Consider the following 20539-nt stretch of genomic DNA (forward strand, 5'->3'; position numbering starts at 1 on the left):
CAGAATCTGCCACTGGCTACGGCATCGGCAGGGCGGGGGTGGGAGGGGGAAACTGCAACGGAGTGGCCATCTGGATCACAGCACTGCATTGGAGCCCAGCTCAGGGTGGCCTGGTGTCCCTCTGTCCACTGTCACTGGGCACTCCAGGCCTCTGCAGTGCTATCCCAAAAGGGTCTACCACACCAGGTCCTGGCTGTGTTGGCTATCACATGAGAGGGCCTCCTGAAGGTCTTTTGGCTCTGGCCTGAGCCACTATAGGAGTAACCCCACTGTGAGAGGGTCCTGTACAGAGTGTTCCCTTTCCCAGAGTATGGATCCATTGTTCTTGGGAACCCCAGGAGTCCTGGAGGAAGAGATCAGGGGTGGCAGGAATGGGGCAGGGGTGGTAAAGGGGTATCCTCAGCAGAGCATTCCCACCCCCTAAGCTGCCAAGGCCCCTCCTCTCTACCACCATCACTATCTACTGCTGCCCTGGCCAGGTGCTGGGGGAGGAGATGGCACCTGGAGACAGGCCCCACCCCCAGGGCTAGGAAGGGAGGTAGGAATGGGTTCCTTCCCTGCCTACCCCTGTAGGTGTCTTGGGTGGTTTTTGTTGGGAACTCAGCCACAGTGGTAGTAACTACTACCATAGCTGTAACACAGCATTACAGCCTCATACTAAATCTCGGGCATCCAGCCTCTGCAACCCCATCTGGCATGGTTTCCAGGTGTTTCCCTCTTGAGGGAAGGAGGAGGCAAAAGCAGAGGGGAGGAAGGAGAGTTGAGAGCTGGGTTGCCCTGCGGCAAGTGAAGGGATGCATGGGGTTAAGAGGCACTGGGGACTGAAAGGGGGCAATCCAGAGCCCGAGAGTCTCCAGCACCCATCTCTGCCCAGCCAATCCCCTCTGTACCTTCTGGCGTGGTGGCCCTGGTGTGGAGCAGTCTTCTACAGTCCTTCATTCTGCATTTCTGTGGCCTCTGGACTAAGCTGTGGTCAGTGGTTCTATTGGAGGGTTGTCCAGGGCAAAGCAGAGTCTCGGGGCATTGAAAGCTCTGTGATCTCAGCGTGTGGCCTCAGAGCCCTCAGGGGGCTTTGTGTTTGGGGCCTGCTGGTTCATGATGGGAGGTGGTGGATGGGGTACTAGGTGTCTGAGGCCCAGTTAGCACCCTTCTCTGTACAGGAGTTCACTCTGGCCACCACCAGGCAGTGGGCAGCCTCTCAGCCTCAGAGGCCCTGGGTCTGCTCCTGCCCTTGCTCAGGGACGGGAAGGTCAGTAAGGTCAGGCTAGGAGCCACAGCAGACCAGGGGAAGGGTGGCCTGAGATGCCCAGCTGATGGAAGCATTGTGTGGTTCCTCTGAACTGTTAGGGGTAGTGCTCCTAAAGCTGGGACCTGGGCACTTGGGGTTCTGGGCACCACTCAACTCAGCCAGAAGTGGATTGCCAGAGCCCTCTCCTGAATGGGTGCCTCCTAGGTGGGCAGTGGGTGAGGGTCTATGCTGTTGACAGGCGTGTGGCTGTGAGTCTTGAGCCTTGTTATGGAGAGGGGATCACACTTCCAACCTCCGGGACCTTTGGGAAGGCAGCATGAAATGACCAGGTCTAGCTACTAATATGGCTGGTGGGAGTCAGCTAATTTTTAGCAGGGGCCATGCCACCGTGGTAATTACTACTAATCTACCACCCACAGTGACAGGGACCCAGACAATATTGGCTGCCCCAGCACGGGTTGGAGGGCCACAGTGGGTCTCAGAGGGCTGGGCCAGGTACCCCTGGGAGGCTGAGCTGCCAGTGGTGTGGGGGAAAGATATCCCTACAAGAGAGTGGGGTCTTAATGGAATCCCCTGGGAAACTGTGGGGGTACACTCTCCAGGCTCATGGCTTAGAGTCCTCGGTCTCCAGGAATTGCCCCAATAGCCTGAGCCAGCAGCTGGGGCTCTCAGCTCCCTCCCTGGCTGTCTAGGTGAGCCTGCCCCAGGCCCTTCACTGCTCATACCTCAGTTTTCCAATGGTGAGGGAGTGATAATGGAGGCCCTATGGATTAAGCTGGCAGAGGAGGGGTTAATTGCATATAGTCCTGACACCAACCAGGGCCTCCCTCATCGTTTGCCTAGTCCCAGGCCAGGCCCGCATTGCCCCTTTGACCACCCTTGGGTCCATGTCTTCATCACTGGGATTCCCACCCCAAGCACAACTATGCCCTTCTTCTAGGTGGCCAGACTCACAGAGGGACACCCTCCAACTGCCCTTCCTCCACCCTCCTGCCCCAGGGTCTCAGAGGCACTGGGGCTTGTGTGGAGCAGGTAGTTGCTGCTATGGTTCGTGCCACTGTGATCATCATAGTCATTGTCATCTGCCACAGCTCGACACTCTATGTCAAGAACTGGGGCTGGAGCTGGGGCAAGCTGCCTGCATACAGAGAAGCACAGAGGGTCCAGGTGGCCAGCCTCACTCTGTAGCCACAGCTGTGGGGCTAGCTGGTGGGCTGGTTGGGGTGGAGTGAAGGAAGTGCTCAGGTTATCAGTGGAACTGGAAGTTCAAGGGTGAGGTGGTCACCAAAGGGGCTTGGGTGGACAGGAGACCAGAGACATTGTGGATGTCGGTCTGGATGCTTGGGGGCCTGCTGAGGGGCTGCAGGCAGGGTGATAGGAACTCTGTGTGTCCTGCTCTGCCTCTGTGGGCCTGGGTCCAACTGGGATGGATGCCAGGGTGATGAAAAGAGGGGTAGATGCAAGTCTGCAGGTCTGGTACTGGGGAGGAGGAGGAGGGAAGGCATACAGAATGTGGGCTGGGCGTGTATTAGAGGAACGACATCAGGACCCACTTGAGCTCATGTCTCACCTGGCTCCACCTGGTTCCTGTCCTAGAAGATGGAGGAGGGATTCCTGTGGGGCCTGCTCCTGGAGGGGCTGCTCTGGGACCCCCTCCCATTGGGGTTGGCAGATTTCCAGCACAATGTCCCTGACAATGACCTCAGCCAGAGGCTGATGTGTGGAGAGCCCTGCACTAACCCTCTTCTGAGGAGAAGCCCTTGGAGACATTGAGGTAGATGGGGGTCCATGACAGGCTAGGGATGAGTTCCTGCCCAAAGGAGCCCTGCCTGACATGCTCCCCCAGCAAAGTTCTGTGCAGTGAATACTGACCAAGCTACAGTGTCCTTTCCTCTCTCAGCTTCTGGAGGCTCCCAGGCAGATCGGGAACTGCCTCCCTACCTGACCTCCCTAGAACCCTTGTCTAAGGCTGGGCTCCCTCATGTTTTGGGGTGGGACCTCAGATGCAGTCATGCCCACTTGGGGACAGTGGGAACAGTGCTTCCTCAGGAGTATAGGGAAGGGTCACTAGCAAGGCTGGTGCCTCCCCGTGTGAATGCCTGGCTATGTGGGCCACAGTGGGCTTCCGGTGCTATCTCAGGTCTTAAGTGATTATCTGTGGATATATTCTGGGATCCTGGGCAGCTGAGGTGAGAGTGCAGGCTGGTCTGGGGAACCACCAGCTAAGGGGCAGATGGATGCTGTCCCTGCGTCTGTGACTAACCTGGGCTATGGTGGGCTGGGAGCTGAGGGGTGCATTTTTGCTCCTGGGTCTGTCACTGTGGTAGTTATCATTACACAATGGGAGGGTCCTTGACAAAAAGCCCTGGGTTCGCAGGCCCTTGGCCTGCTCCTCGTTCTTTAGAGGGCTCACATGACCCAGGCAACCAGTGCCCTGGACCCCAACCTCTGCTCAGTGGTCTTCCCTGTACACAGGGCAGGCAGGAAGGGGTTTGTTGTTGCTTGTACTCTGCAAGGTAGGGCGGAACCCAGCTCCCAGGGGCTGTTGTCATGCATGCAGGTGCATAGTGAGGTGCCCACTCTTCTTCCCCTGAAGTGGGGTGTGTACAGTAGGGCCCCCCAAGGGTGTCTGTTTTCTGTGGGCTGTTCTCATGCAGGATGGACCAGCTGACCAGTGGCCAGGGACAGACTTAGGATGGGAGAGAGGCATTACCAGAAGTTCTTTGTTTCTGAAGTGTAAAGATGATTCTTGGTTGGCTCCTAAGGGTGATCAAGTGAGGGGCGTGGCTCATAGAAGCCCAGGCTGGTCCAGGGGCCCTGCATGACTTTCCCGGAAGAAAGGGGCCATGCCACGCCCTGGCTGCTTGGACCTGGTTGACCAGTGTCCTGCCAGCACTGCCACCTCTCCTGGGCAGCCCCCCTGGTTAGGGCCCTGGACACGCCCCCTTGTGGGCATGGACACAGTTGGTTAGAGGCTACTTGGAGTCCACAGGCCCGCTGGACACCCCAGCCCTCAATTGCACCTATGTGGTACCTCTCCTAGAGTTGCCCACCCAGCCTTTCCACTGGGACAATAAATTCTAAAACCAAACCACTCAGCCTCACCTACCCTCCTCATAGGTAAAACCAAGATAGCAAGGTTCAATTCTCAATCACTCTGTTTCCTGGGTGGACATGGGGTACAGGTTGGTGTGGGGTGCAGGGAAGTATGACCAAGAGGCCCAGTGATGGCAGGGCTGGGACAGTGCCAGGACACCAGGTACAGCCCAACCTTCCTGCTGCCTCTGTCCAAAATTGGAGGCATCACAGAGTAGTGTGTCTGAGATGCCAAGCATTGACCCTGATATCTTGACCAACCGCAAAGGAGGAAAAGTGACTTTTCTGGATTGTCTCATATAAGCCAGCAGGCAATGCCCATGGAGGGGGTGGGGGTGATGGACCAGGAGGAGTGTACCCACTATGAGCGAGATTAGGCTGAGTTGGGGGGTTAGTTTTGGACCATCTGTTTCATGACTAGTATGGACTTCGCTGGTGAGGTCTCTGTGGTTATGCTCCAGGGGCTTGGTCGTCCAGGGAGCCATGTCACCACAGTGGAACCATACCTGCTGGTTTGGGTCACGGGCCACATGGCTGTAGTACCCCCAGAATCCACAGTGGTGTGTCCCTGTTTGTCTTAATTATCTAGTGCTGCTATAGGAGAAATACCACAAGTGGTGACTTTGACTAACAGAAATGTATTTTCTCACACTTTAGGAGGCTAGAAGTCCAAATTCAGAGCGCTGACACTAGAGGCAGGCTTTCTCTCTGTGTCTGCTCTGGGGAGAGGTCCTTGCCTCTTTTCAACTTCTATTCCTAGAAGAAGTTCATGTGGCTTCTATCATGTACTAGTTTGCTTGCTTAATCTGTTCTTTTTTATCTCAAAAGAGATTGACTCAAGATACACCTTACATTAATAGTGCCTCACTACACAACAAAGAAAACCGTTCCCAAATGGAGTTATAGCCACAGGTATAGGAGTTCGGATTTATAACACATTGTTTTGAGGGACAGAATTTGATCCATAACACCTTTCAAAATCCTGGATGAGGCCTTAGTGACTGGTGGGAGGGCCAGGGGTGTGGAGAAGGATTTTTGCAAGGCATTGTGAGGCTGTGGCCATAACAACCAGAGCCATCACAGTAATACCACAGTGGTGCATGCCTGTCCCAATCCCCCTCTGGCAGGATGGTGGGCAGACAGCCCCAGAGGTAGAGGTTTGAGCCTGGGGCTGGGCTCCCTGCCTGAGAGGTTGCCTGCTGAAATACTGGGCGGGGGGGGGGGGCCTCTCAGGGTGGTCTGGCTATGTCAGCCTGTCATGGGACTCCACCTGAGCTGGTGGGTGTCTGTCAATCTTGGAAATAAGCCCCCCCCCACCATTGCAGCAGCACCCAGGATGGGTGAGTGCCCATCCTCACTGTGCATGGATTACTTGGGGGCTTTTGATATCCTAGGGGCCAGCAGTACCTGCCCCAGGAAGGTGGGAGGAGGAAGCAGAGGTCAAGGTGGGAGGTCAGTGGTTCTCCAGCACAGGGCAGGGGGACACCTAGGACAGCGATTCTGCAGTTTGCTACTTCTTCTGTGAGACCACAGGGTGTGCCTTATGGGCAGAGTTCTAAGTCCTAGGAGCTCCTCCCAGCTGTGGCTATGGGCCAGCAGCTGCCCCAGGTCCTGTCCCCTACTTCCTCCCAGGGTGACCTGGACCTCAGTGCCCTGAAAGGGCTGCCTGCCTCCACCTTTAATTTGTGCCTTGCTGTCTCTGCTCAGAGGATTCTTTGTTCTTTTGCTGGCTTCTCCCTCATGGAGTCAGGGGTGGATGGCCCCCAGAGACCCTGAGCTCCACAGATGGGCAGGTGGGAGGGACAAAAGCCTTATATAGCTCAGGACCTGGAGAACTTCTAGCACTGTCTAAGTTTTCAATAAATACACTTGCATTCATTCACTACAAATCCCATTATAAATACAGTATCTGCACCTGGTGAAAAATTTTAAAATATACAGAGAGTGTAAATGCACTGGGCATGTCTCCTCTCCCTCTCCCCCCATGCCTACCAGGCTGGGCTCTCCCCTGTGATCACAGGCACTAGCCCACCTTTCTACCCTCTTGTTGTTATCTGTGTGCACATGAGGAAAGATAACAGCACCCTTTGTGCACATGAGGAAAGATCAGAGCGCCCTGGCCAGTACCTGTTTTGGCTCCACCTCCCTTGCACAGAGTTGGTGTTATAGATTGATTTGTGTCTCCCAAAAATGTGTGTCAACTTGACTAGGCCATGGTCCCAGTATTGTGTGATTTTCCACCATTTTGTCATTTGTTGTGATTTTCCTAGGTACTGTGAATTCTACCTCTACAATGTAAATGAGGCCAAATTTGAAGCATTATGTTAATGAAGCAGGACTCAATGTACCAGATTAAGTTGTGTGTTGAGTCAATCTCTTTTGAGATATGAAAGAGAGAAGCAAGCAGAGAGACAGGGGGACCTCATGCCACCAAGAATGTAGTGCCATAAGCAGAGCGTGTCCCTTAGACCTGGGGTTCTTGTGTTGAGAAGTTCCTAGACAAAGGAAAATTGATGACAGGAGCTTTCTCCAGTGCCAACAGAGAAATAAAACCTTCCCCTGAAGGTGGCACCCTAAATTCAGATTTCTAGCCTACTAGACTGTGAGAGAATAAGCTTCCATTTGTTAAGGCCATCCACTTGTGGCATTCCTGTTACAGCAGCACTAGATGACTAAGACATCAGGTCAGCAGACTTCCAACTGCTCCTGCTGCCCCAGGAGAACTGGGCCTCCTTTTCTGTTGTCATCAGTGGGACATCCTTGTCCCATTGTCTCCGAACTCCTACTTCCACAGGTGGGTGGCAGGTTGGATGTCATGTGCCCTGTGGGTATTGATGGGCACCACCATTCTGCACCCCAGGGTGCTGCATTGGGCAGGACTTTTGGGCAGGTGCTGTGTCACTGTGGTAGTACCAGGGACTACCACTGTAGTGGTACACAATCCTCCTACACAATCCTCCTGCGAGGACAGCTCCATCCACCCTCTGCAGTGGTGATTCCAAGAGTTCCAGAGGTTTGGGTTTGGAACTCAGATGAGGTGGGATGACTCTGACCAGCCCTCTGGGGCCCAAGAGACAGCTGTTTCCAGGGATGTTCCCTGTGGCCCTGGTGAGTGCCGTGGGTTCCACTGTTGCCAGGGAGGAGCCCTATGGTGAACAAACCCCTGCTGGGGTCCTGAGCAAGTGCTGTGGTTTGTCTGTGCAGACTTTGGTCCCTCCTGCTCCAGGAGGACTTTGGGATCTAGAGTTGTTTCCATCTATTTTTTTTTTTATTACTCAGTGTTCTCTTGGCTATGTGGACTGTGAGCCCTTTAGGGTATTGCATCCTTCCTGAGGTTGGTTGTTTTGAAAACTACAGCTTTGGGATCAAACCTGGGATGTCATTAATGCTTTCAGTGTCCAGGGCTTGGGAATGGGGCAGCGGCCCCTGTAGAACCCTCTTTCAAGGAATTGTTATATTCCATGTCAGGTATCAAATATGTGGGCATAAAGTTGTTCGTAATATCCCCTTATTATCCTTGTAATGTCCTTGGGATCAGTAGTGATGACTCCATTTTCAATTTCGTTATTAGTAATTTATACCTTCTGTCTTCTTTTCTTGATTACCCTGGCTAGTGAGTTATCAATTTTACTGATCTCTTCAATGAATCTTCTTTTGGTTTCATTGAATTCTATTAAATGTATATTTTCAATTTTATTGATTTCTGCTCTATTTTTATTATTTGTCTTGTTTTTGCAAATGTCAGATTTAATTTGTCCTTCCTTTTCTGATTTTCTACAATGGAAGCTTAGAATATTCATTTTACATCGTCCTTCTTTTCTAGCATATGCATTCAGTGCTATAAATTTCTAAGCGCTCTTTTTGCTGTATCCACACATTTTGATAAGTTGTCTTTTCATTTCCACTTAGCTCAAGGTATTTTTAAGTTTTTCTTCAGACTTCTCTTTTGACCCATATGTTACTAAAATGTCTTTTTTAATTTTCAAATATTTTGATATTTTTCAGCTCTCTTTCTGTTATTGATTTCTAGTTTAATTTACTGCGGTCTAGAACATATTTTCAATGATTTTTATTCTTTTAAATGTGTTAGGATATGTTTTATGGCCTGATGATCCACTCCGAAGACCCCCCAAGCTTCATTCCTGGTCTCACATTGCATGTATGCAGATGTTTGCACTGTTGTGATGGTCATCTGTACCTGGCTGTATTCCCCAGGGGACAGGATGCATTTTTCCCGGCTTCTCAGGGCTTGACAGGCACTAGGGGTGCTAGAATATTTACTGAATGAATGAAATATTGTGGGTTTGGGAGTGATTGAAGAAATATATTGTTGACTGGGGGTGGGGAACAATTTACAGAGAAATATGCAGAGTGATCCTATCTTTAAGTTAAAAGCAGCATTTGAAAATCTCCATGTATTGTGTGTAAGTGGAGGGGGAAGACCTGAGGCCACAGGAAGCTGAGGTTTGTGGCTGAGAGGCAGGGCAGGAAGGGTTGGAGGTCTGGGGATCTACAGGGCTGGAAGAAGGGGTAGGAAGGGAAAATTGATGCCTTTAAGCTGATTTCTGAGGCCTTGCTGTCCTAGGGCTTATCTCTTTCCTGTGTGTGGAGGGTGCTGGGTGTGGGGCCTGGAGATGGGGCTGCCTCCCGCCCAAGGGGCACCACAGGTCCTAAGGACGGCTAGGTGGCTAAAGGCCTGCTTAACACTGTGGTGACCAAGGCCAGGACTGACCTGAAACCGAGGGTGTCAAGTCCATAGGCCCCCATCCTGTTTGACTGAAGCTGACCCATCAGGACCCAGGAAATTCGGCCGGTAAGTGATGCCTCGAGTACTCCTTCTTGTATGAGGCAACAGCTCCTACTGTAAGAGATAGGCTCTGGGCCACAATGATGATATGGGAGAAATAGGTTGGTGAGTACACATGGGGGTAGCATGCGGAGTGGGCTGAGCCCTGTCCCGCCCAGCCAGATGAACTCCTGCTTCTCCACTGTGCACTTGAAGTACCAAGAAGAGTCTGGACCCTGACTGACTGGTGTGGCATTCCGAAAGCTGGCACAGGTACTTAATCAAGACCATGGAGGGGTACAAGCTGGACTGTGGGCTCCACAGAGATCTGGCTGCCAGTATGATCTCCCTCTGGTGCTGAGTGCAGTGGGCTTGACTAAGTTGCAGGTAGGCTGAAGGACAAAGAGGTGCAAGGGTTGCAGGTCTCTTTCTTGGGGTAGGAGAGTCCACCACCTACCCAGGGTTCCCAGGGAACCAATAGGGGAGTCTTGCTGGCACAGTGCCGCCTCCCCAGCTCTGACTTGGCGTGGGCTACTTTCTGTTGGAAGTCCACATATCAGCTGAACTTCACCTTCACTGTGCTGGCCCTGTCAGGCTTCCTGAAAGGGGTCTATGACTCTGGTTGAGCTCCGTCCCCCCAGTGGGTATCCCAAATTCACTCCCTAGGACTTCCTCCCCAGCTCACTCTTTCTAGCCCTTATCATGAAGCAAAGCCCCATGTGGGGTCCAGGCTGTTAGGGTGGGGTGAGTGTGAGAGCCTGGCAGGGCTCAATGCTCCAACACTGGCCTTTCTGTCTGTCTCCCATCCCCCGCTGGCAGCTGTCCATCCAGTTTCTTCTCGGATTCAGTTTTTGGCTTGGTCTTTCACACAGTGGTATCTGCTATCATACCCACCTTGACTCAGGGCAGCACAGAATCCCTCTATACCTGCCACTGCCTTTGGGGAAGTGTGCCAGACAAGACTGCATGGGTGTGGGCTTGAGGAGCTCTATGGCCTTGGCTGTAGTCTCCCTAGTCTTCCTAGTTTCTGAGGCTACTGGGTGAGTTTTTTTTGTGAGAGGTGTGTCACTGTGGTTCCAGCTACAACCACTGTGTCATGGACCAGCACAAATTCTGCTGGGTCTCCCTAGGGCTGTCCTCCTGGGCAAACATTGGCCTTTTCTGAACTTGACAGGGTGGGGTGGGTGTCCTTCAGTTGTAGGCTTTTCTCCAGAATTCCGAGCTTCCAAAGTCAATGCACAGGTCAGGATTTGCCCCGGCTGCAGGGGGTGAGGTTGGGGGAAGTGGTGCCTGCAATGGATCAGAGCCCTGAGATTAGAGCCCAGGTCAGGGTGGCCTGGTTTTCCTCTTCACTGTCATTGGGCACTCCGGGCTTCCTCAGTGCTGCCTCAAAGTGTCTGCTATCCCAAATTCTGGCTGTGTTGGCTACCACATGAAGGGCCCCCTGAAGGGATTTTGGCTGTGGTCTGAGCAGCCATGGGGGTAACCGAACTGTGAGTGGGTTCTGTACAGAATGTCCACTTACCCAGAGTGAGGGCCAGGGTTCTCAGAGGCCGCAGAAGACACAGTGGGGGGCATGAAAGGGGGAGAGGTGGCAAAGAAGCATATTTAGCTGGGCCCCCCACACAAGCTGCCAGGGCTGCTCCCCTCTACTTGCATCTCTGTCTGTTGTGCCCTGGCCAGGTACTAGATGAAGGAGATGGACCTGGAGACAGGTCCTGCCCCTAGGGGTAGGAAGGGAGGTAGGGCTGGGTCTTTCCCTCTGTGCCCCTGCAGGTGTCTTGGCTGGTATTTGCTGGGAAGTCAGCCACAATGGTAGTAACCACTATCGTAGTAGTATCACAGCATTAAAACCTCATACCAAATCTTTGGCATCCAGCATGTGCGCCCCCATGTGGCATGGTTTCTTGATTCTTCTCACCTGAGGAAAGGAGGTGAAAACCAGCAGAGGGACAAATGGAGAGGTGGTGGCTGGTGTGTCCTGATGTCAGTGTATGGGTGCTTAGGGGCACTGTGGTAAGAGTCACTGGGGCTTGAGATGGAGAAAACCTAGAGAGCTGGGGTTACCACCACCCATCTCTGCCCAGGTAGTCTTCTTTACCCCTTTGGAGTGGTGGCCCTGGTGTGGAACAGGCTTGCACAGGCCTCCATGCTGCCCTTCTGTGGCCTCTGGACTGGGCTGTGGTCTGTGGTTCAATTCGGGGTGCTGTCCAGGGCAGGGCAGAGTCTGGGGGCAATGATAGCTCTGAGCTCTCAGTGTTTGGCCTCAGGGCCCTCTGGGGCTGAGCGGGCAGGGGCCCAGTGGTTCAGGATGGGAGATGGTGGGCTTGGTAGGGTTTTCTGAGGCCCAGGATTGAAGACCTCACCCTTCCTTGCACAGGAGCTCATTCTCTCCACCACCAGGCAGTGGCAGCCTCACAGCCTCAGAGGCCCTGGGTCTGTTCCTGCTGTTACTCAGGGGCAAGATAGTCTGTGAGGTCAGGCTAGTAGGCAGTGCAGGCTAGGGGAAGAGTGGCCTGAAACTGCCCAGCTGAGGGAAGCAGTGTGTGGTTTCTCTGAATTCTTACGTGTGGTGTTGGGGAAGCTGAGGCCGGGGGGCCTGGGTGTCTGAGCACCACTCAGCACAGCTGAAGGTGGACAGCCAGAGTTCTCTTCTGCACGAATGCCTCCTAGGTGGGCAGTGGGTGGTGGTCTTTGCTGTCGACAGGTCTGTGGCTCTGCCTCCAGAACTTTGTTATGGAGAGGGGATCACACTTCCAACCTCCAGGACCTTTAGGAGGACAGCATGAGTTAACCAGGTTTGGAGTCGGAAGAAACCTGGTGATTCTGAGCATGGGCCATGCCACTGTGGTAACTTCTACCACTCTACCACCCACAGTGACAAGGACCCAGACAATAATGCCTGCCCCTACAGGGGCTGAGGGCCACAGAGAGCCTCAGAGGGCTGGGCCATGTGCCCATGGGAGTCTGAGCTGCCAGTGGTATGGGGAAAGAATATCCCCAGGGAAAGAGAACGGAGGCTTAATGGAGGTCCCCTGGGAAAGAGTGGGGGCAAACTCTCTAGGCTCATGGCTCAGAGTCCTTTGCCTCAAGGAATTGTCTGAGTGGCCTGGGCCAGCAGCTAGGGCTCTCAGCTCCCTCCCTAGCAGTCTGGGTGAGCCTGCCCCAGGCCCTTCACTGCTGTTGACTCAGTTGCCTCATGATGAGGGAGTGATGATGGAGACCCTATGGATCGGGCTGGCAGAGGATGAGGGGATAATTGTGTATATGCCTGACTCCAGCCCCAGGTCTCCCTTAGGCTTTGCCTAGTCCCAGGCCAGGCCCTGCACTGCCCCTTTGACCATCCTTCGGCCCACTTGGTTATCACTGGGTTCCCCACTCCAAGCATGACAATCCCCCCATCCAGGTGGTCACACTCTCAGATGGGCACACAGCATGCCCCAGGGTTTGGGAGGCACTGGGGCATGTGTAGAGGAGAAGATTGCTGCTATGGGTGGTGCCGGTGTGGTCGCCACAGCCATAGTCAACTACCACAGCTCAACACTCTGTGACAAGAACTGGAGCTGGAGTCTGGGCAGGCTGGCCGCATCCCCAGAAGCAGAGAGGGTCCAGGAGGCCAGCCTCACTCCGTGACCACAGCTGTTGGGCTAGCTTGTGGGCTAGGTGGGGGAAGGTGGTGCTCAGGCTGTCATGACTGCTGGATGTCCAAAGGTCAGGTTGACAATGAGGGCGGATGGGGGGAACAGGAGCCCGGAGACACCATGTATGGTGGTCTGGCTACACTGGGTAACCTCGGGATGCTGGGGGTTTTCCGGAGAGGCACAGGCCAGGTGGTAGGAACTTCATCTGACCTGCGCTGCCTGCAGGGGCCTGAGCTTGGCTGGGGTGGATGGCTGGGAGCAGAAAAAAGGAGTGGATGCCAGGTGGCAGGGCTCTGGTTCTGGGCTGGGAGGAGGAGGGAAGGCCTGCAGAGTGTGTGCTGGATGTGTATTAGAGGAACTGCATCAGGACACACCTGAGCTCAGGTCCTAACTGACTCCACCTGGTTCCTGGCTTTGAGGCCTGAGGAAGGATTCCTATAGGGCCAGCTCCTGGAAGGGATGCTCTGGGACCACCTTCCCTGGGTGTTGGCTGATTTCCAGCACAGTGTCCCTGATGATCACCACGTAGAGATGCTGCTGTGGGAGGGGCGGGGAGGAGACACAGAACTTCCCCTTTTCTGGGGAGAACCCCTAAAGACCTTGAGGTGGGTGGGGGTCCATGACAGGCTAGGGATCAGTTCCTGCCCAAAGGAGCCCTCCCTGACATGCTGCCCCAGTGAACTTCTGTACAGTGAATATTGGCCCAGCTACAACATCCTTTCTTCTGTCAGCCTCTGGAGGTTACCAGGCTGAGTTGGCAGTGACTTCCCTTACCTTCCTGGGCTCCTCCACCTTAGGGTTGGTCTCGGCTGCTGTCATGCCCACTGGTGGAGTGGGAACAGTGCTTTCTCAGGGGTGTTGGGTAGGGTTGCTCGTAAGGCTGAGGCTTCCCTGTGTCTGTGCCTGGCTCTGCTGGCTACAGTGGTTTCTGGGTAGATGGGTGGGGGTGTATGCCCATGGCGAGCTTGACCGTAGGTGAGGTGCCCGGTGTTGGCTTTTGTCTTGTATGACTTCCTGTGGCCAGAGCATGCATGGTTCCAGGGTGGTAGGTGTCCAATTGAAGGCTGGGCTGGGAAGCCCCCATCTTAATGCACAGATGGATGCTATCCCTGGGTCTGGTGCTGACACTGGCCATGGTGGGCTTGGAGCTGAGGGGTGGATATTTGCTGAAGGGTCTGTTACTATGGTAGTCTTAGTTACACAATGGGAGGGTCTTTGACAAAAAGTCTTCTGTTCCTGGGCCCCTGCCCTGCTCCAGGCTCCTTGGAGGGTTCCCTTGGCCCTGGTAACCAGTGCCTTGGACCCCAGATCTCTGCTCAGTGATCTTCTCTGTACAAGCGGCAGGCAAGTAGCCTGACTCAGTCCCTGTGCTCCTGGCTTCTGGGAAGAGGTTTGAGGTGACTCTGTACTTTGCAAGGTAGGGAGGAACCCAGCACCTGGAGACTGTGGTCATGGGTGCAGGTGCATAGTGGGTGCCCACACTTCCCTCACTGTGGTGGGGTCTGTGCAGGAGGTCTGCCCGAGGGAGTGCGTTTCTTGTGGGCTGTTCTCATGTTGGGTGGATCAGCTGACAAGTGGCCAGGGAGACATGTAGAGAGAGTGATGACCATTACTAGAAGGTTCTTGTTTTTGAAGTCTAAGCATGGTCCTTGGTTGGCTCATAGGGGAGGCCCAGTGAGGGGTGTGGCTCGTAGAAGGCTGGGCTGGTCCGGGGACCCTGCATGACTTGTCCCCAGGCAAGAGGCCACACCAGCCTCTGGCTGTTTAGACCTGGTTGTCCAGCATCCTGCCAGCACTGTCACTTCTCCTGGGCAACCCCCTTGTTAGGGCTCTGAAGGAGCATCCTCATGGGTCAGAGCCAGTGGGCAGAGGCTGCTTAGTGTCCATGGAGTCCACCTGGGGCCTCCCTTAGAGCCACCCACTTTGCTTTTCCACTGGGAGAAAGGATTCTAAAACAAAACCACTCAGCCCCCCTTACCCTCCTCATAGGCTGCCAGGGTCAATTCTTACCACAGCCTGCTGCCTGGCTGGGCATGAGGTGCAGGGTGGTGTGGGGTACAGGGCATCATTAGAGGCAGGGTGGTACAGAGGGCAGGGAAATATAACCAAGAGGCCCAGTGACTGCAGGGCTGAGACAGTGCCAGTGCACCAGGGGCAGCCCATCCTTCCTGCTGCCTCTGTTCAAAATGGGTTTGCATTTTAGAGTGGTGTGGCTGAGTTTCTGAACTGTGGCCCTGATGTGTTGTTCAACCCTGAGGGAGGAGGGGGGACTTTTATGGGCTGCCCCCTGGAATCCAGCAGACAATGGCCATGGGATGGGTAAGCGGGAGTGTACCCACTGTGAGTGAGATTAGGCTGAGTTGTGGATTGGCTTTGGCCTATCTGTTTCATGAACCATTTGGACTTCCCTGGTGGGGTCTCTGTGGTGACCTTTTAGTGGCTTGGAGCTCAGAAAGCCAGGTTGCCACTGTGGCACTGTACCTACTAGTTTGGGTCATAGGGCACATGGCTGTGGTACCCTCTGAATCCATGGTGGTGTGCCCCATTCGTCTCAGTTATCTAGTGCTGTTATAACAAAAGTAGCTTTAACAAACAAGTTTATTTTCTCACAGTTTAGGGGGCTGAAAGTCTGAATTCAGAGTGCTGACTGTAGGGGCAGGCTTTCTCTCTTTTTGCCTTGGAGAAAGGTCCTTCTCTCTTTTCAGCTTCTATTCCTAGGTTCCTTGAAAGGTCATGTGACTCGTATCATGTACTTGTCTTCTTGCTTAATCTGCTGTTTTCTATCTCAAAAGAGATTAACTCATGACATAAAAAAAAAAAATAGCCTACATTAATACTGCCTCATTAATATAATGAAAAAAACCCAGTCTCAAATGGGATTATAGCCACAGGTATAGGGGTTAAGGTTTACAACACATATTTTTGAGGGAGACAATTCAGTTCGTAACAACTTTCAAAATCTTGGTTAGGCCCTCAGTGCCTGACGGGAGGGGCTGAGGCATAGGGATGGGTTTTTGCAAGGCATTGTGGGGCTGTAGTCATAGAAACCAGTACTATCACAGTAATACTTCAATGGTGCACACCTGCCACCAATCCTTCCCTGGCAAGATGGTGGGCAGGCAGCCCCAGAGTAGAGATCTGAGCTGGGGGCTGGGCTCTGTGCACAAGGGGTTGCTTGCTGAAGTACCTGGGGGCCTTTCAGGGAAGCACAGCTATGCCAGCCTCTCCTGTGAATCACTCTGAGCTGGAAAATATCTGTCCGGTTTGGAAATCAACCCTCCCCCCTCTGCTGCCGCAGCACCCAGGGTGGATGAGAGCCCATCCCCACTGTGCATGGGTTATTTGGGGGCCTTTATATTCTTGGGGCCAGCAGTACCTACTCCATAAAGGTCAGAGGAGGGAGCAGAGGCCAAGGGAGGAGGCCAGGGGTTCTCCAGCCTTGGGGAGGGGGACACCTAGGACTGTGAATGGCAAGTTTGCTCCTTAGTCTGTGAGAGCAGAGACCTGGGACCTAGGAGCTCGTCCCAGCTGTGGCTGTGGGTCAGCACAGACCTTAGGCCCTGCCCCATAGTCCTCCTAGTCTGGCCTCAATATCAATGCCTGGAAGGTGGTACCTGCCTCCACCTCTGACTTGTGCCCTGCTGTCCCTGCTTAGAGGACTCTTCGCTGTTTTCCTGGCTTCTCCCTCAGTAAGTCAGGGGTGGATGGCTTCCAAAGACCTGGAACACGACCGAGGGGCAGGTGGGAGGTAGAGAAGTCACAGGTCAGGATCTGGAGCAGTTCCAGGACTGCCAATGGGTAAGGTTAAAAAAAAAAAAAAGGCACATTCATTCACTACAAATCCCATTATAAATGCAGTCCCTGAACGTGGTAAAAATTTTCAATATAAGGAAGAGTGAAAATGGACTGGGCATGTCCTCTCTCCTTCTCCCCCATGACACCAGGCTGGGCTCTACCCTGTGATCAAAGGCACAAGTTCACAGTGTGACCCTCTTGGTATTCTCTGGGCACACAGGAGGAAAAATCAAAATACTCTGTTTACACCTCCCTTGTGCAGAGCTGGTGTTAAGGATTGAATTCTGTCTCCCTAAAATGTATGTCAACTTGTCTAGGCCATGGTTCCCAGTATTGTGTGATTGTCCACCATTTTGCCATTTGATAAGATTTTCTTATGTGTTTTAAATCCTAACCCTATGATGAGACAGAATGAGAGGCAGTTATGTTAATGTGGCAAGGCTCAATCTCCCAGATTAGGCTGTATCTCTTTGGAGGTATAAAAGAGAGAAACAAGCAAAGAGACAGGGTGATCTCATGCGACTCAGAAAGTGGTGGCTGGAGCAGAGCACTTCATCTGGATTCTGGACCCCTGTGCTGAGAAGCTCCTAAAAAAAAAGCTCCTAGACAGAGGAAAATTGATGACAAGGACCTTCCTCCAGAGCCAACAGAGACAGAAAGCATTCCCCTGGAGCTGGTGGCCTGAAATCACACTTGTAGCGTAATAGACTGTGGGAGACTAAATTTCTGTTTGTTAAAGCCACCCACTTGTGGCATTCCTGTCACAGCAGCACTAGATGATTAAGACTGCTGGTCGGCAGGCCTCCAACTACCCTTGCTGTCCCAGCAGCTGGGCCTCCTTTTCTGTTCTCATCAGTAGGACAACCTTGTCCCATTGTTTCCAAAGTCCAGAGTCTGCGGGTGGGTGGCAGTTTGGATGCCATGTGCCCTGTGGGAAGCTGATGGGCACTGCCAGGCTGCACCGCCGAGTGTTGCACCACAAGCTTTGGGTGGAGCTTTTGGGCAGGCGCTGTGTCACTGTGGTAATAGTAAGCACTACTGCTATAATATGTGTCACAGTGACACATGCCTTCACACAAACCTCCTGCCTGGGACAGCGCTGTTCACCAACTGCAGTTGGGATTCTGAGAATTCCAGAGGTTCTGGAATGGAGCTCAGATGACGAGGGATGACTCTGACCAGCCTCTAGGGTCCAGGAGACAGCTGTTCTCCTGGCCTTCTCCATGTAGCTTGGGTGAACACAGGGGCTCCACTGTGTTCAAGGTGGAAACTTATGGTGGACAAAACCTTCTGGGGTCCTGAACATGTGTGGTGGTTTTCCTGTGAGTGCCTGTGCAGCCTTTGTTCCCTCCTGCTCCAGGGGGGGTTTTGGGGTCTTGAGCTTTTTCCATCTGGTGTTCTGTGTCCATCTTAGCTCAGTGGACTGTGAGCCATTTGGGTATTGCATCCCTCCTGAGGTTGGATCTGCTCAAAGCTGTAGCTTCGGGATCAACCCTGAGATGTTCCTCATATCCTGGGTGCCCAGAGCCTGAGATGGGGCCTTGGACCCTGGGGAATCCTCTGTCTCCTTGACACAGGGCTGGGACCAGACCCTGTGGCTACCCTGGGACCAGGTGGGTCTGGCATGGGGGAGGGTTTGGGAAGCACCTCCTGTTGGGGAGGGAGGTGTGAGATGCATGGAATGGGGCCCAGTTGTTCCTGGTCTCCCAGGGTGCAGATGACTTCTGTGCATGCAGGGGACACACAGAAGGAGAGGGACACCAGAGGCTGGCATGGAGCCAGGGCTTCAGAGTTTCTATCTGTGAATGTTGCACACATGGGCCAGGTATGGAGGTGGGGGTAGTCCTGGTGCCACTGGTCAGGAGGGTGGAGAGGTGGAGAGGCTACTTCGAGGATCTGCTTTGGAGGGAAGCTGTGGAGCAACGCCCTGCATCCAGGCTGAAGATAAGCTAGAAGTAGGGGCTCCATCAGCAGGAAGGTGTTTGTGGGATCTAGGGAGAGTTGAGGCCCATGGCTCACATGTGATTTCTCTGGGAAAACTTTCTAACCTGTTGTACCAGAGGCACAGGACTACTGTAAAATATTTTGAAGACTAAACCAAAAAGGAAAATTAAAAACAATTCGTTCTCAAAATTACCTTTCCCGGTTAGGTCTGTTCTATTTACAGTCCTGTCATCATATGGTGTGTGATGTTTTTGAAACCTTTTTCGAAACAGGGTTCTCCTGGGACTTTGCTGCTGCCACACCTGCTTTGTAAACTGGGAACCCAGCAGGACATTCCCACTAATGGCTGCATCATGACTTCTCTAGGCAGTAGGTTGCTTCCAACTCTTTTCTAATCGCAAATAATTATCTGAAGAATGTCTGTTCATAAAATATTTTCTGTCTTTCCCTAATAGTTCCTAGCCATTTGTGTTTCTTTTTTAAATTGTCTGTTACATACTTTGTCCATTTCTTTTAAGAGTTTTGCTACTTTTTTTATTAGTGTCTATGAGTTCTTTGCATACTAGTGGTATAAAAACTTTACATATTCAGTGCATTTTTCTTTGTTATTTGCTTTTAAATATTGAAGGTTTTTAAGTGTAAAGAATCCCTAAGTGTGTTACCTAGTTTCGTGATTTTGGTGAAGCTTTTTCTGACTTTGGGTGGCTCTTTGGGGCTCTCTCTTTGAAGCCTCCACCCACTGTCTGGATGGTCTGTTTGGTGTCAGTCTTCTTCTCTTGGCACCGGTGCTCCTGTTGGGACTTCAGTTTGTTTGAGTGCATCATCCTGTTTCTTTTGAGCTGATCATGAGGTTATCATTTCCCTAAATGGTGGAAGGAACTCTAAATAGTTCTTAATTCCTGGTTGAATTCTTGTTTAATGAACCAGACAGAATATGACTTTTAGAATTTCACTTATGAGCTTTGGTTCTTTATTCATATGTAAATTAGCCCAACTTTCTGTTTCTGGGGGCTTTGTCAGATATTGGTATCAGGGGCATGGTTCATTAAACTTCCCATGTTTCTCTGAGTCCTGTAATGGTTTCACAAAATAGGTTGATGGTTTTGTGAAAGTCTGAAAATCACCCATCTGAGCCTGAAGGAGTCTATGCCACCTGAGTTGTCACTATTTTATATTAATGGTTGCATCTCACGTCTGCTACGTTCTCCCCTGTACAAGAGCTGTGCTACCAATGAAGTGAGTTAAGGCACACAGAGTGCTGTAAATGGAGCTGGCACATGGGTGCAGGTGGCCTAGACATGTAACAAAGAGCCACAATGAAGAGACAGGGGCCACTCTGCTAGCACACTGCCAAGAGAGATGGATGCACTGTTGGTGATGACTGTGGCATCTTTCCCTGAGGATGCCTCACAGGGATGGGCTGTGCAAAGGGGAGAAGAGAAAGAGAGAGAGAGACATCGAGAGAGGTGAGACAGAGACAGGGGTGAAACAGAGAGAGTCAGAGACAGAGAGATAGACAGAGATAATCAGAAAGAGTGAGAGAGATTCAGACAGATCTAGAGAGACAGAGACATAGAGAAAGAGACAGAGGCAGAGACCTGAGCTTGGGGCTGGGCTCCTGGGCTGAGAGGTTGCTTGCTGAAGCACCTAGGGGATGTTTCAGGGTGGCATGCCTATGGTAGCTTGTCCTGGGATTCCCTCTGAGCTGGTGGGTGTCTGTCCATCTTGGAAATCAGCAACCCTGCCACTATAGTGGCACACAGGCTAAGCGAGTGCCCATCCCCACTGTTCAGGGGTTACTTGGGGACCTTTTTTACCCTTGGGATATATTCCCAGGAAGGCTAGGGAAGGGAGCAGAGGCCAAGTGAGGAGGTTGAGAGTTCTCCAGCCCAGGGAAGGGGGACACCTAGGACTGTGAATGGGAAGTTTGCTCCTTATTCTGTGAGAGGGTAAAGTGTGTCTTAGGAGCAGAGATCTGGGTCCTAGGAGCTCCTCCCAGCTGTGGCTGTGGGTCAGCAGTGGCTCTAG

At 52.6% G+C, this 20539-nt stretch overlaps 1 protein-coding gene across 8 annotated transcripts in view; it reads left to right on the forward strand.

Moving 5' to 3' along the window:
- The first annotated feature begins 611 nt into the window (after nt 1-611).
- Nucleotides 612-20539, forward strand: part of LOC126064689 (uncharacterized) — a 302693-nt gene continuing 282765 nt past the window's right edge. For 2 of the 8 annotated variants that reach the window (XM_049863895.1, XM_049863911.1), the window contains exon 1: nt 18295-18880. In XM_049863895.1, the coding sequence (XP_049719852.1) occupies nt 18757-18880 (124 nt within the window). In that variant the 5' untranslated portion in view covers nt 18295-18756. The other 6 variants (XM_049863900.1, XM_049863903.1, XM_049863898.1 and 3 more) reach the window with 6 other exon arrangements.

Source organism: Elephas maximus, chromosome 21 (assembly GCF_024166365.1).
Source record: "Elephas maximus indicus isolate mEleMax1 chromosome 21, mEleMax1 primary haplotype, whole genome shotgun sequence".
NCBI lineage: Eukaryota > Metazoa > Chordata > Mammalia > Proboscidea > Elephantidae > Elephas > Elephas maximus.